Genomic DNA, 14,791 nt, shown 5'->3' with positions numbered 1-14,791 from the left:
TGGAACCTCATTCATTTACATTTTATCTATGGTCACTTTTCTGCTACAACAGCAGAATTCAGTATGACAAAAACCATATGACCCATGAAATATGAAACATTTGCTGTGTGGCCCTTGCAGAAAAAGTTTGCCAACCTCTGACTAGACTATTGTGATGGTTTTCACCAAAGATACCTATCTATAATCTAGGATAGTAGTAGCATTCAAACTCCTTTCTGATCTGGCTTCCCATGTAGCATCACTTGGCTTGTTACCATTGTTCTTAATTCCAGTTGAACTGCTGTTCACTTTGCCTTCTGTTCATGTTGTTCTTTCCTCCCTCTGGGTCTGTTCCGCTTTTCAATGTGGGTAATGATAGATATTATTATACTGAACTTAACTTTGTGCCAGGCACTGTGCTAGACATAATGAGTGTACCATCTCGTTTAACTTTCACAGCAATCTTGGGATTGGAATTATGATAACAAATAATAGTTAATAATAAAACCTACCTCAGAGCATTGTTAGGAGAATTTATTGAGGGAAGGTATATAAAATGCTGGGTACACAGTATATGTAAATACTGCCGTTTGTGTGTGTGTGTGTTTGTTTTTTTTTTTTTTAAGCAAAACATGCAAAATGGCACTATTAGTACCAGTCCCTCCTCTCAATTCTGTTCCTAGAGACAACCACTTTTTTTTTTCCTTTGTTTTTCTTTTGGAGACTGGGTCTCACTCTGTTGCCCAGGCTGGAGTGCAGTGGTACAGTCTCTGCTCACTGCAACCTCTACCTCCCAGGTTCAAGCGATTCTCCTGCCTCAGCCTTTCTAGTAGCTGTGACTACAGGCGCAAGTTACCACACCTGGCTGATTTTTGTATTTTTAGTAGAGATGGGGTTTCACCATATTGTTGGCCAGGCCGGTCTCAAACTCCTGACCTCAAGTGATCTTCCCACCTCGGCCTCCCAAAATGCTGGAATTACAGGTGTGAGCCATTGTGCCCAGCCTCCCATTTTATATTTATTTTTTAAGACAGGGTCTTACTCTGTCACCCAGGCTAGAGTACAGTGCACAGTCTCGGCTCACTGCAGCCTTGATCTCTCAAGGGGATGACGCTAAGATCCTCTTACCTCAGCCTCCCATGTGGCTGGGACCACAGGTGCATGCCACCATGTCTGGCTAATTTTTTTGATTTTTTTATAGAGACAAGGTCTCACTATGTTGCTGAAGCTGGTCTCAAGCTCCTAGACTCAAGCAGTCCTCCACCTTAGCCTCCCAAACTGTTGGTATTACAGGCGTGAGCCACCACACCCAGTTCTTTCCCCCCATTTTAGATGCCATTTTTTGACTTTTAAAGGATAAATGTTTAGCTCTCTTACCACCACCACCTCCCACCCACCTTCACAAGAAGCACATTCTCCCTCCTTCTGTCCTCCCAATATAGTTATAATGTTCTTTTTGGTTAAATCAGTGTTCGGTCCTTGTTAGATGATGTAAATGTTATTTACAACTAAGCTATGTGGTATACCAATTTACATTTCCTTTGTTTTGCAACTTTTGGTCCCCTACCTCAGCCCAATTATTTTTTTTTCTTTGCTTGTTTTCTGTATAACTGACTAATTCCTCCCTAAGTAAAATACATTCTTTAGGTATTTTATCAGTTTCCTTTTTTTTTTTTTAGCATCATCTCCCATCCTCCTGCTTCATAAATGATACGGTTATTCCCCAGATCTGTTGCATAGGTGTCGTCCAGAGACTTCCCTTTACATCTTTCCTATGGATCTCCTGTTCATAACTCCTCCTGAAAAAGGGGTACTTGGGAAGTAAATCTTTTGAAATCTTGTATATTTGGAAATATATATATGTTTATTTCATTCTTTATACTTAATGATAGTTTGGTTGGGAATTGAGTTCTGAGTTGGAAATCATTTTCCCTCAGAGTTTTAAGCATTACTCTCTTGTCTCTTCTGGAGTCCAGCGTTGCTATGGAAAGAGTGCCATGCTGACTCAAAGACCTTTGACCCTGAACTGGATCTTCTCCATAGTCCTTGGTGATCTTCTTTGTATCCCTGGTATTCTGAATTTCAGAATGTTGGTCTCTTCATTCATTTTGCTAGGCACTCAGTGGATCCTTTCCATCTGACAGTTCATGTTCTTCAGTGCTGGGAACATCAGTTATTTCTTTAATTTCCTCTTTCTGTATTCCCTGTTCTTTTCTGGAACATGTATTTGTGATTTGCGTTTGCATAATTTTCTATCTCTTTCTACCTATTTTCCCATTTTTAACATTTTTGTTCTACCTTCTGTATCTTCAGATTTATCTTATAACTTTTATTTTTTGTTTACACTATCATATTTTTTATTTCTTGTTTCATAAAGTAATATTTTCTGTCTCCTAAGCCAGTTAGTTACCACATATAGGCTCCAGACAACTAATGACAGCACAAAATAGGCTCTGATTAGATGCTGAAATGTTTGGTACTATGCTGGGGATAGAAGGGTCTAAGAAAACAACTATCTGCCAGAAAAACTTGGAACAATTTCATGGAAGGAGTAAGATAGGATCTGGACTTGGAATATAGGTAGGTAAGTTTGGATAGGTAAGGAATGGCAGTGTTGAATGGTGGAAAAAGTGTTGGCTTTGGAAGCAGGCCCAACTGAGTCACGGTGAAACCTCGTATAAGTCCAACCTCTCTGTGCCTTAGTTTCCTCATCTTTAATGGGACTGATAACATCTTCCCTCTAGAGTTGCTGTAAAGAAAGAAGTTGAATATGTAAAGTATCTGGCACATAGTTGGAATTTAATAAATATTCTTTATTTTGTAAATTCCTTGAGGCTGAAAAGCATCTTCTCTAGACACAATTCCTGGCATAGTGCTTGCTACATAGTGGAGTCTTACTATAGATAATGAATGAAAGTGAATGAGTAGATGAGTGAATGAGAAGGGAGAGCATTCTAGGCAGTGGGGAGTAATAGAATAGCAGCAGGGAAGTTGGAAATGAGCTGTTGTAGGGGAATGGACTTGTAAGACCTCAGCCTGACTCAAAAGATTTATGTATTGACAAATATTAATGGAAATATGTCTGGAAAGTCGGGCTAGTATTTTTCGGAGGAGTCAGGGCTGAGGACGGTTGATGGAGGAAGTGTTGGGCCAGTATTAAGGTGTTTTAATTAATGACCAAATCAGGGGTGGAGAATGTCTGGCTCAAGTTAGACCAACTGGTCTAATGCCATTTTTCAACATGAACATTTGGGCAAGGGATTTAAGTTCTCTGAACTTGTAGGAAAATGACTCCTGCTCTGTCTACAGCAGAAGGTAGTAATAATAAAGATCAAATACACCATTAGAAGTATGCGTGCTTTATAAGTTTGCGGCAGTTTCATAGACTCAGGAAGCAGGTACAGAGACAAACCCTATTTATGCATGTAACTATAAAACCAACGTGGCTTTAAGTTTTTGGAAGCAATAAACTAATACGCCATATTGTGGTATGCTTCACCAATAAAATTATTTCTTATCTTGCCCTTTGCTTTAATTTGGCTATATATAGTTTTCCTTTTTACTTATTTTAATGCCTAGACCTATACTGTCTAATCCAGTAGCTACTAGCTACATTAAATTAAAATTAAATAAAATTTAAAATTCAGTTTCTCAGTTCCATTAGCCACAGGTTAAGTGCTCAGTAGTTAGTAGCTGCCATATTAGACAGCACAGGTATAGAACATTTCCATCATACAGAAAGTTCTGTTGGAAAGCACTGGGTTAGACTATATAGAATTGCAGAGTGTGTGTGTGTGTGTGTGTGTGTGTGTGTGTGTGTGTGTGTGTGTGTATTTAAAATATGTATTTGTTTTATCCTCTGACTTTAATTTATAAACCAGATAAGTGAACCTTGTTTCTTTAAAAACATGGAGCTGTTTTTCACTTCAATGGGCCTCCTACATCAGTGGCTTTCTATTGAGAACAGGTTCTGCAACCTGACTGAAGTTAATGGATATTCTTAATTAATGATGTGATAGGATATAAAAGATTGAGTGATTCAAAGAGCTTCGAGTCTGATTGGAAATGTAACGTATTTTGCCGTTGTATTTTGCCAGATGTCATTTCAAGAATGTCTTGTCTTTTAAGATGCTAAAGAAAACCCTTATGGCGAGGATGACAATAAGAGCCCATTCCCCCTGCAGCCCAAAAACAAGCGCAGTTATGCCCAGAATGTGACTGTCTGGATCAAACCCAGTGGCCTGCAGGTAACATTACCATTTACGTTGCTTTCCACTGGGGGACAGGAGGCATTTGGGTAGGCGGGCAGGCAGACTTTTTATTTGATTTTCCTGTCCTTTGATACTTAGTAATTCATTTACTTCTAATGTTTGTCATTATTTCCAAAAGGGATTTGAGATGCCCTACAGCAAAACATGCATATAGCAAAATCATTTTTTACAAAATGTAGAGCATTAAGAATCCTAGAGAAAGAAGGAAGACAATTGTGCTGGGAACCCAAGGCAAAGTGATAATTTTACGTGAGCGTTTTGGCCCTGAACTTCCTGCTACCAAAGTCAAAAAAGAAACATGTTGGGTTATATAGTTGTTCTTGTCTGAAAAAAGGAAATTTGCCAGTTTGTCTAGAGAGACATATATTTTCCTGGCACTGAATTTTAGTGTGAAATTTTTCATATGGTGAGACATTGAATAACATAATGGGTATTGTCTTTAACAACAGTTTTGGAAGAGATGTAAAGGTCTTCATCTCGGTATTTCTTCCATCCCTTCAGTAGAACCCAAGCCAAAGCGTTACATTTCACAAAAACACTTTCATAGGAAGCTGTGATAACACCGTTATCAAGGAATGATGCTTTCAGACAAGGCATTCAGGAACACTTTTCCTTTCATCAACAAAAAGTCATTTATACCTGTTTTAAAAATTATTTATTGAAACTTTTTTCTCCTTTGAGCACCTTTATTTACGTTCATTCCTCCAGTAAGTTCAGCCTAAACCAAATGAGAAGAGACAAGCCACTTGGACAACAAAAGTAGCTTCTGTTGACTGCACAGTCTCTGAGCCCCCTTTCCACGGAGACTTAACCACACCCTGCCAAGGCACATGTCAGGGGCCTCTTTGTTGGAAAATTAGGGTCTTCTACTTTCCTGATGTCCCTGACCCCAGCCCTTCCTTGTCAGAGGGATATTAGAACCACTTTCACCACCAGTTATAGCTGTTTTTCTTAAATTATAAAAAAAATTTTTTGTTCGAATCTTGACTACTGTAGAAAATTTTTTTTTTGTTCCTGGGTTTATTTTTCTTATTTTGGTAAAATATACATAACATAAAATGTACCTTCAACCATTTCAAGGTACACAATTCAGTGCCATTTAGTACATTCACAATGTACCATCACCCCTATCTAGTTCCAGAACATTTTATTTTATTTTATTTTATTTATTTATTTTTTTGAAACGGAGTTTCACTCTTGTTACCCAGGCTGGAGTGCAGTGGCGCGATCTCGGCTCACCGCAACCTCCGCCTCCTGGGTTCAGGCAATTCTCCTGCCTCAGCCTCCTGAGTAGCTGGGATTACAGGCACGCGCCACCATGCCCAGCTAATTTTTTGTATTTTTAGTAGAGACGGGGTTTCACCATGTTGACCAGGATGGTCTATCTCTTGACCTCGTGATCCACCCGCCTCGGCCTCCCAAAGTGCTGGGATTACAAGCATGAGCCACCGCGCCCGGCCAATTCCAGAACATTTTAATCATTCCAAAAGGAAACCCTGTACCCATTAGAAAAGTCACTCCATATTCCTCCCTTCTTCCAGGCCCTGGCAACTACTAATTTGCTTTCTGTCTCTATGGACTTGCCTATTCTAGATATTTCATATAAACAGAATCATACAATTTGTGGCCTTTTGTGTTTGACTTCTTACACTTAGCATAATGTTTTCAAGGTTAATTAACGTTGTGGTATGTATCAGTACTTCGTTCCTTTTTATGGCTAATATTTCATGTCTATATGTATGTGTCACATTTTAATTATCCAGTTGATGGACATAAGGTTACCATTTAGCTATTATTGTGTGTAATGCTGTTATGAACATTCATGTATAAGTTTTTGTCTGAATATTTTTTTTGAATACTCTTGGGTATGTATATATTTAGTAATGGGAATGGGATTGCTGGGTCAGACAGCAATTCTGTTTAGCTTATTGAAGAATTGACCCACTCTTTCATAGCAGCTGCCCATTTTGCATTCCTGCCAACAGTGTATAAGTGTTCTAGTTTCCCCGTGTTCCTGCCCATACTAGCTTTCCATTCATTATTACTACTATCATGTAGCTATCACAGTGGGTGTGAAGTGGTCTGTCTTTGTGTTTTTTCATTTCTTTAATAACTAGTAATGTGTATCTTTTCCCGTGCTTATTGACCATTTGCGTATATTATTTGGAGACGTATATTATTTCAAGTTCTTTGTCCATTTTTTAATTGGGTTTGTCTTTTTGTTGTTGAGGTTTTTTTTTTTTTTAAATATATTCTGGATAGTAAGACCCTTAGCAGATACAAGATTTGCAAATATCTCCTCCCGTTTTGTGAGTTGTTTTTTCACTCTCTGTCCTTTGATAGGGTTTTTTGTTTTGATGAAGTCACATTTTGTTTTTTGCTTTTGTTGTTTGTGGTTTTTGCTGTCTTAACTAAGAGATCATTGCCAAATCCAAAGTCATGAAGATTTATCCCGTTTCCTTTTTCTTCTCCCCTGCCCCCCCACTTGAGAAATGCATCTCATTATGTTGCGCAGGTTGGTCTCAAACTTCTGGCCTCAAGCAATCCTTCTGAGGGATTACAGGGGCACATCACTGCACCTGGTTCCTGTTTTCTTCTGAGTTTCATAGTTTTAGCTCTTACCTGTAGGTCTCTAATCCTTTTTGAGTTAATTTTTTGTATATGGTATGATGTAAGGGTCCAAATTTGTTCTTTTGCATGTGGATATCCAGCTGTCTCAGCACCAAATGTTGAAAAGACTGTTTTTTCCCCGTTGAATGGTCTTTGCAAAAAAGCCCCTGGCAATAGTTGTATGGGTTTACTGGGTGCCGTTTTGTGAGGCAAGTTCATTTCTGTGAGGGGATTTCTTTTATTGTCAAGACTTTTGAAGGAGGGAGTGCTTTACTAATGTCGACCTGACATTAACTCAAAAGGGATCCTCATCTTGACATTGTAGCTCTGCTCTCATTTTCATTTCTTTAGACATTCAGATGCTTTTAAAAATATTATTTGAGGCCGGACGCGGTGGCTCACGCCTGTAATCCCAGCACTTTGGGAGGCCGAGGCGGGTGGATCACGAGGTCAAGAGATCGAGACCATCGTGGTCAACATGGTGAAACCCCGTCTCTACTAAAAATACAGAAGATCAGCTGGGCATGGTGGTGCATGCCTGTAATCCCAGCTACTCAGGAGGCTGAGGCAGGAGAATTGCCTGAACCCAGGAGGCGGAGGTTGTGGTGAGCCGAGACTGCGCCATTGCACTCCAGCCTGGGTAACAAGAGCGAAACTCCGTCTCCAAAAAATATATATATATATTATTTGCCCTTTTTTACCACAGAATTCTAATGTTGGATTTTTTTTTACCTTTAATAGACAGATGTACAGAAGATTTTGAGAAATGCAAGGAAACTACCCGAAAAAACACAGACATTCTATAAGGTGAGAGTGTCAGAATATAGTGGAAGAAGATGTGCCCAAAATATATAGTTTGACGGTAGTAAAACTGTAGGATGGCAGTGTGAATATGGACAGGCATTAGAGATGTATGACTTGCGCCTCAATTTTTTCAAATAAACTCAGTATGGCTGGGCACAGTGGCTCACACCTGTAATCCCAGCACTTTGGGAGGCTGAGGCGGGTGGATCACGAGGTCAAGAGATCCAGACCAGCCTGGCCAACATGGTGAAACTCCGTCTCTACTAAAAAATACAAAAATTAGCTGGGTGTGGTGGCAGGCGCCTGTAGTACCAGCTACTTAGGAGGCTGAGGCAGGAGAATTGCTTGAACCCAGGAGGCGGAAGTTGCAGTGAGCCGAGATCACACCATTGCAGTCCAGCCTGGCGCCCAGCAACAGAGCAATACTCTGTCTCAAAAAATAAATAAATAAATAAAAATAAACTCAGTATAAGTGATGGGTCTGTTCCTTCCCTAAAATCCAAGAATTGTAAGGGTTTAAATGGCCTCATTCTGTATAGGAGGACGGTTTTTCTGTTGGGGCTGCTGTGAATGAATGGCTGAAGGAAGCAGCTGAGAGGACCTGTGGGTCATAATCCTGAAGTTTCCTTATCACTCCTAGATGGGTATGCAGGCCAACCCAGGCAACCAATGTATATGGCTTCCCGGATGGGAAATTACCCAGAACATTGTTTTTTTTTTTTTTTTTTTTTTTTAGATGGAATCTCATTCTGTCGCCCAGGCTAGAGTGTAGTGGCGTGATCTCGGATCACTGCAACCTCCACCTCACGGGTTCAAGTGATCCACCTGCCTCAGCCTCCTGAGTAGCTGGTACTATAGGCACATGCCACCACACACAGCTAAATTTTGTATTTTTAGTAGAAATGGGGTTTCGCTATGTTGGCTAAGTTGGTCTCAAGGTGATCCACCCGCCTCAGCATCCCAAAGTGCTGGAATTACAAGCGTGAGCCACCCTGCCTGGCCAGTCCAGAACATTCTTATTGCGCCAGAGAATCTGCTTCTAGGAATGACATCTAAAATTAGACATTTATGAACTGCAGAGGAGATGGCCCTCCAGAATCATGCGTAGCTAATCCAGAACCATTGGTGAAGAAACTATTAAGTTACAGGGTAGAGTGGGGAACATTTAGGTTTGCTCCTTGCTCCTATTGTTTTGGTGTTTGGCTGGAATTAAGTGCAGCGTAAAGTATGCCATTTGTGTCCTAGCTTTCTAATTCTAAAATATGGAACACACAGCCATCCTCAGGCTAGCATGTGACCAGAGAGGATACGTGTGCTACTTTGTCTGGGTGTTTTCTCATTACCTTTATGTCACTGTTGTCTTCAAACCTAATTATGTAGTCAGCTGGTGAAATAAAACAGCTTTCATCAGAGTCCAGCCGAAGAGCTTCTCAGCTAGCCAGGCGCCTCCTGACTGAAGCCCGTAATCCACAGTCCATCCTTCCTGCAGAGCGTCCTACAGCCATCAGCTGTTTACACGTGATGACACACTTGTTTGGCCTTCTTCTGAACTTTCCACTTTTTTTTAACAGATGATAGTATAAAGATGGTCAGAGAGCCCATTTCTCTTTTCTGGTTTTATATTACGTCTACATATTAGAGCTGCAAAGGGCCCAGGGAAACTGACTGCGTCAGCCCCTGCAGTGGGCAAGGAAAGGGTTATTCTGATTTCATTTGATTTTATATATATATTTTTGATGTGGAGTCTTGCTCTGTTGCCAGGCTGGAGTGCAGTGATGCAATCTCAGCTCTCTGCAACCTCTGACTCCCGGGTTCAAGCGATTCTCCTGCCTTAGCCTTGCAAGTAGCTGGGTTTACAGGCATGTGCCACCACGCCCAGCTAATTTTTCTATTTTTAGTAGAGATGGGGTTTCATCATGTTGGCCAGGATGGTCTCGATCTCTTGATCTCATGATCCACCCGACTCGGTCTCCAAAAGTGCTGGGATTACAGATGTGAGCCACTGTGCCTTGCCCATTCTCATTTTATAAATGAGGACTTTGAGACCCAGAGAAGCTACACAACTTGCCCAGATCACTCCACTAAGGGGTTGTTGGGGCACTTCATATTTCTCTGCTTCTATCACTAACCAACCTTCCTTTTTGCTGGTCTTTCCACTGCCTCCTCTGAGCCTGTTTATTGTCTTAGTCTGAGGCCCTGCCACAGTGATATCAGAGGGTTAAGGGCAAGTCTTTTCCATACCTAAATAATTGGGGAAAAGTACTCCCCCTTAAAGTTAGGAGTAACGAAATGATGGATACAAAGTGCTGACCACCACGTGTGGCGTAAATGCTCATTAACTGTGATGATTACTTGTGTTTAGTCAGCTCACTGTCTTCTTTAGCCATCTTCTGGTCACCTGTAGAGGAACCACTTCCTAGTTATACCATCACATTCTTGTTACTGGCATCCCTGAATAAACATGTTCTCATATAAAATTGCTCCTAAAAACAAAAAAATAACAAAAAATAAAAGAAAAATTGTTCCCTAAAGTTTAGTCAAGGAGAACTTATTCTCAGCTGAGCACTTAGAAAATATGTGTTGAGAACACATTTCAGGAGCATTGATGATTTTCTGTCTTGTCTCAGGAGCTGAACCGTTTACGAAAGGCCGCTCTAGCCTTTGGTTTCTTGGACCTGCTGAAAGGGGTGGCTGACATGCTGGAAAGGGAATGCACACTGCTGCCCGAAACAGCCCACCCTGATGCTGCATTCCAGCTGACCCACGCGGCCCAGCAGCTCAAGCTGGCCAGTACCGGCACCTGTGAGTATGCCGCTTATGACCAGAACATCACACCTTTGCATACAGACTTCTCTGGGAGCAGCACTGAAAGAATGTGAAACTGACTTTTGGAGCGCTCCTTTTTTCATTTCAACTGAAAATGATTTAGAGTAAAAACCTTTCCAGTATGTTCACCTCTGGGATAGCCACCCAAAGACCTTCCTGAGGCTGCCTCAGAATGACTCCAGTAGCGTGAGAAGGATGTGAAGGTGGTTGGCTGGTCGGGCTTTAACTTCCTGGGACTCACAATTTTTAAGCTTGGAAGATAACTGCTGTTCCCATGATGGGCACATTTCCTGAGAAGCTTGAATGGCTGATGAGCACAGAGTACCCCTGCCTTCCTCAGGAAACCGGCAGGAACTCTCTGGCTTTCCGAAAGCTTCGCCTGTTCTCTCCAGTTTCTATCTCAACTGTTAAGGGCGTTCATGGAATGAGCACCTCAGACTGTCTGGAGGTTGCCGAGTACACACCACCACTTTCAGAACTTTCCGCAAAACTTGGGCAAAATGTGGTGGTAATTCTTAGAGGCTTCTGATATCTCTTGAGATTCTCACTTTTAAAGGACAACCATTAATGTGTAAAATGAGTCCTGTTTCTTCAAGGTTTTTGTTTTTTTTTTTTAAATGAAAATATTTGATTTTCTATAAAATGGTTTCACTATGAAACGAAGGGTCCTTTATCTTTTGGTCTGTCCTATTACTTGAATATAATTTCAACTTCCTAAGTGGCATAGATTCTTAAATAATGAGGTTTCCTTATTTCTGACACTGATTGATTAGGCCTCATTGCCCAAGCAAGGTTCTGGTTAGATAATCCTGACAGATCACTGATTCCAAAGTTAGTTATGGTTCCCATTTATCAGCTAGCTTTATGACCTTGGGCAACTACCTGAGGCTTTATCTGCATCATCACTGTTTTTCAGCTGCACCACCTTCCGTGTAAATCTCATGTTTCAACCAGAGCAACTGTTTTTGGTTTAACATGCTGATTGCTACATAATATTTTGCCTGAACACAGGACTTTTTACGAACAGAAAAGCATTAGACTAAATTATCTTTAAGCACAGTTATTAGAATTTGATTGTAAATGTTTTAATGGAAATACACAATTGTTCACTCTCTTAAACAGCAATAAAGGGGTTTGTAACAATCACTAAGAATACAGAATTCTGCCACAAGGATGCAGCATAATCTACTGCAAAGCTGATCTGCCCAATTACACATAGCTGCAAGAATACCAGAAATCAACACAAACAAGTATTGACAGGTGTTACAGACATGCAAAATATCCTTCAATGCAACAGTTTTTTAAGAAATCAGCCAGCCTACGTTAACAGATGTTTTAGTTAAAGTTTCCATCTTGGGCTCAGTGACATAGTATTAACTCACTGAGACTCCTTTCCCCCAGGAATGTTGAGAATGGCAGAACTGAAAGAGTTATCACTCCTTAAATTCTTTTATGCAAGTGTTACTCCAATACTTCTCTTACTTGGTTTACTTGGAATGTATGAGGGGAAACTGATGTTTTTTACAGTGGCCAACCGTATGTCTAAATTTTCAGTTCTCCTTTTTATGAGTTTCCTGCCAGAAATCCTTGTTAAAGGATCAGCAGGTGTTCACCCCAAAGTTCTCGCTGTTTTCAGTGTCCTACTGCAGATGGGTTTAAAAAGCCAGCTGAACAGCAGCAGAATGAAAAGTGTTTTTGAGGTCTATTCAAAAATGTACAGTCCTACCACTCACTTGAACAGGTACACAAGTAAATGGACTCAGCCAGTGCAGGAGATGGAAGGCTGCCATTTTGTATGTCTGTGAACAGCTTAAGACAGTTTGGAGGTGTGTTTGGCCTAATGTTTCTAGTTTGTCAAAGGCTGTAAGCTGTGTCACTGCCACTTTTGATCTATATATTTGTGCTCCCTTTGCATCCCTGCTACCATTTGGACCTCGTGTGTGTGTGTGTGTGGTTTGGTTTTGTTGAGATAGGGTCTTGCACTGTCACCCCAGCTGCAGTGCAGTGGCACAATCTTGGCTCACTGCAGCCTTGACCTCCTGGGCTCAGGATCTTCCCATCTCAGCCTCCTGAATAGCTGGGACTACAAGTGTGTGCCACCACAGCCGGCTAATTTTTTTATTTTTTGTAGAGATAGGGGTCTCACTATGTTGCCCAGGCTGGTCTTGAACTCCTGGCTTCAACTGATGCTCCCACCTTGGTGTCCCAAAGTACTGGGATTACAGGTGTGAGCCACATTCCTGGCTGAATTTGGAACTTGTAATCTCATTGTCTTATAAAAAACGGTTCATTTTTCTTCAGTGTTGAAAATAGTTGATTTACTTAAAAATGGCATGATCATGATGTTCCAAGATTCTGATTAGTTTCTTTCAAAGCATTCTGTGCCTCTTCAATGCCCACACTGCTGAATACTATAGTAACAGATGTTAGGCCAAAGGGTGTCAGATGTGAAACAAACATGTTCTCTAGCCCCACTCTTAGAAATGTTTTATCAGTGACTCAGTCTACTTGATGTTCAAAAAGTCAGTGCCATCCCACTAAACCAGGAACCCCTTAGGTATGAATAATTACAACCCGCCTGAGTCACTTTAACAGCCTTCTATAGAGTGACAGAGTCTTGCTTTTCTTCACAAGTCATAGCTGAAAAAAACAAATCTCAACTATAAGAACTGTCAACACATTGTAGGGATAAAGCACTTTTTGAAAAAAAATCTGGCATGTATTACACAGACTGAACATGAGCTAGCGTTGGGGTGGGCTGAGCCTTTTGCTGTCATTAACTGAATACACAAGAATGAACCTCATCAGATACCAGGAATCCATGTCATGCAAGCACTACAATAAGATAACAATACATTCAGGAATGCTACTAGGGAAAAGGAAGATAGCCTCACTGAGGATTTCATCATTTAACATTAAAAAAACTTTTACATTGGTACAACAAGGTAAAACTCTAAGAATCAGATTAGGCTCAAACTGGCAAGAAGCCATCTAAATCTTTCTTTTTAGGTGACCTTTTTCTTTTTTTGTCCATAGCGCCGTCTGCGCTGTTTATAAAGGTGACGAAAATTTATGTATAACCCTGAAAAAGAGAAGAGGCCGATTAGAAATTAGAGTCTTTGTCTATTTATAACCAGAAGCTCTTGTGGGAGGGGCAGTATCTAGCTGTCATGTCCCACAGCAAAAAGCTACTGCAGCAGCTCAGGAAGGAGTACAACTTATAACAAATTAACAACGCAATACACACAACCCAGCTTTTCCCCAGTGGGTTTGTTTGTTTGTTTTTTTGTGACAGAGCCTCACTCTGTCACCCAGCCTGGAGTGCAGGGGCACGATCTGAGCTCACTGCAACCTCTGCCTCCCAGGTTCAAGCGATCCTCCACAACCACGCCCAGCTAATTTTTTCTATTTTTAGTAGAGATGGGGGTTTCACCATGTTGGCCAGGCTGGTCTTGAACTCCTGACCTTGTGATCGCCCACCTTGGCCTCCTAAAGTGCTGGGATTGCAGGCATGAGCCACCGCACCCAGCCAAGAAATAGCTTATGGTATATTCCCAATCACCAAGAGCACTTAAAGAGCATAATTTAACTGCTGGAGATTTAGAAAAGAAATACTTCCTTACCATAGCATATTCCTCTAGTGGGTCTCTCTTTGCACAGTAATCATTCTCTAATTCTATCCTACCCTTCTGGAAAAAAATAATTCTCATATGGACTTTTAATTTCTGAATGATTTAATTCTACTCTCTAAGAAGTGACAAGAAAACATCTGTGTTACAGTTCAATACTTACCTAAAAATATCATTATAAGATAAATCTGAAGAAAAAAGGAAAATCTAACTTTGATTTTCACTGGATATGGCAATGTGAAACTGAATCGTCCCGTCTCATTGAATATTGGAATGGACTGAATCACTGAGACAGCTGAAAACAGAAACAAGAACTTGTTAGAAGCAAATTAAACAGTCCTATCTAATGACAGGACCTTCCAGCCCCTAGTATTCTAAAGTTTCAGTTCTGGGTTTGCTGGAAAGGCTTCCTCCTCCCTTTGTACAGAAAGTTCATGCCTCTTCTTTTTCTCCCCTAGTTTTCTAAGAGATCAGCCTCCAGCCTGTCAACAGAGAGACAGATGAGGAAGTCATGGCAGTGGGCTTCTTCTATTCTATAAAATGGAAAGAAAAATCCCTAGCTGACTTACGAGACGTTTGTCAGAATAAAATAAAGTTGTCAGTAAGAACTCCCTTTGGAATACTAAAAGTATCATATAAATGGGAAGCAGGCAGGATGTGACCACCTGGCTT

General features: G+C 40.8%; 2 protein-coding genes across 9 annotated transcripts in view; one reads left to right on the top strand and one right to left on the bottom strand.

The window, feature by feature from the left end:
- Nucleotides 1-11,636, top strand: part of INTS14 (integrator complex subunit 14) — a 39,060-nt gene extending 27,424 nt beyond the window's left edge. For 5 of the 8 annotated variants that reach the window (XM_032250996.1, XM_032250998.1, XM_032250993.1 and 2 more), the window contains 3 exons: nucleotides 4,108-4,226; nucleotides 7,602-7,667; nucleotides 10,292-11,070. In XM_032250996.1, the coding sequence (XP_032106887.1) occupies nucleotides 4,108-4,226; nucleotides 7,602-7,667; nucleotides 10,292-10,543 (437 nt within the window). In that variant the 3' untranslated portion in view covers nucleotides 10,544-11,070. Of the gene's footprint in view, nucleotides 1-4,107; nucleotides 4,227-7,601; nucleotides 7,668-10,291 lie in introns of all 8 variants that reach the window. The other 3 variants (XM_032250991.1, XM_032250999.1, XM_032250994.1) reach the window with 2 other exon arrangements.
- Nucleotides 11,560-14,791, bottom strand: part of HACD3 (3-hydroxyacyl-CoA dehydratase 3) — a 40,285-nt gene continuing 37,053 nt past the window's right edge. Inside the window, exons 10-11 of the mRNA XM_032251000.1 lie at nucleotides 14,283-14,414; nucleotides 11,560-13,572 (exon numbers count right to left, since the gene is read on the bottom strand). Of these exons, the coding sequence (XP_032106891.1) occupies nucleotides 13,496-13,572; nucleotides 14,283-14,414 (209 nt within the window). The 3' untranslated portion in view covers nucleotides 11,560-13,495. The remainder of the gene's footprint in view (nucleotides 13,573-14,282; nucleotides 14,415-14,791) is intronic.

This window comes from Sapajus apella, unplaced genomic scaffold, assembly GCF_009761245.1.
Source record: "Sapajus apella isolate SASKATOON/1434 unplaced genomic scaffold, GSC_monkey_1.0 scaffold74, whole genome shotgun sequence".
Classification (NCBI taxonomy): domain Eukaryota; kingdom Metazoa; phylum Chordata; class Mammalia; order Primates; family Cebidae; genus Sapajus; species Sapajus apella.
Note: the sequence above shows the minus strand (reverse complement) of the source record. Positions and strands in the feature narration are given on the sequence as shown.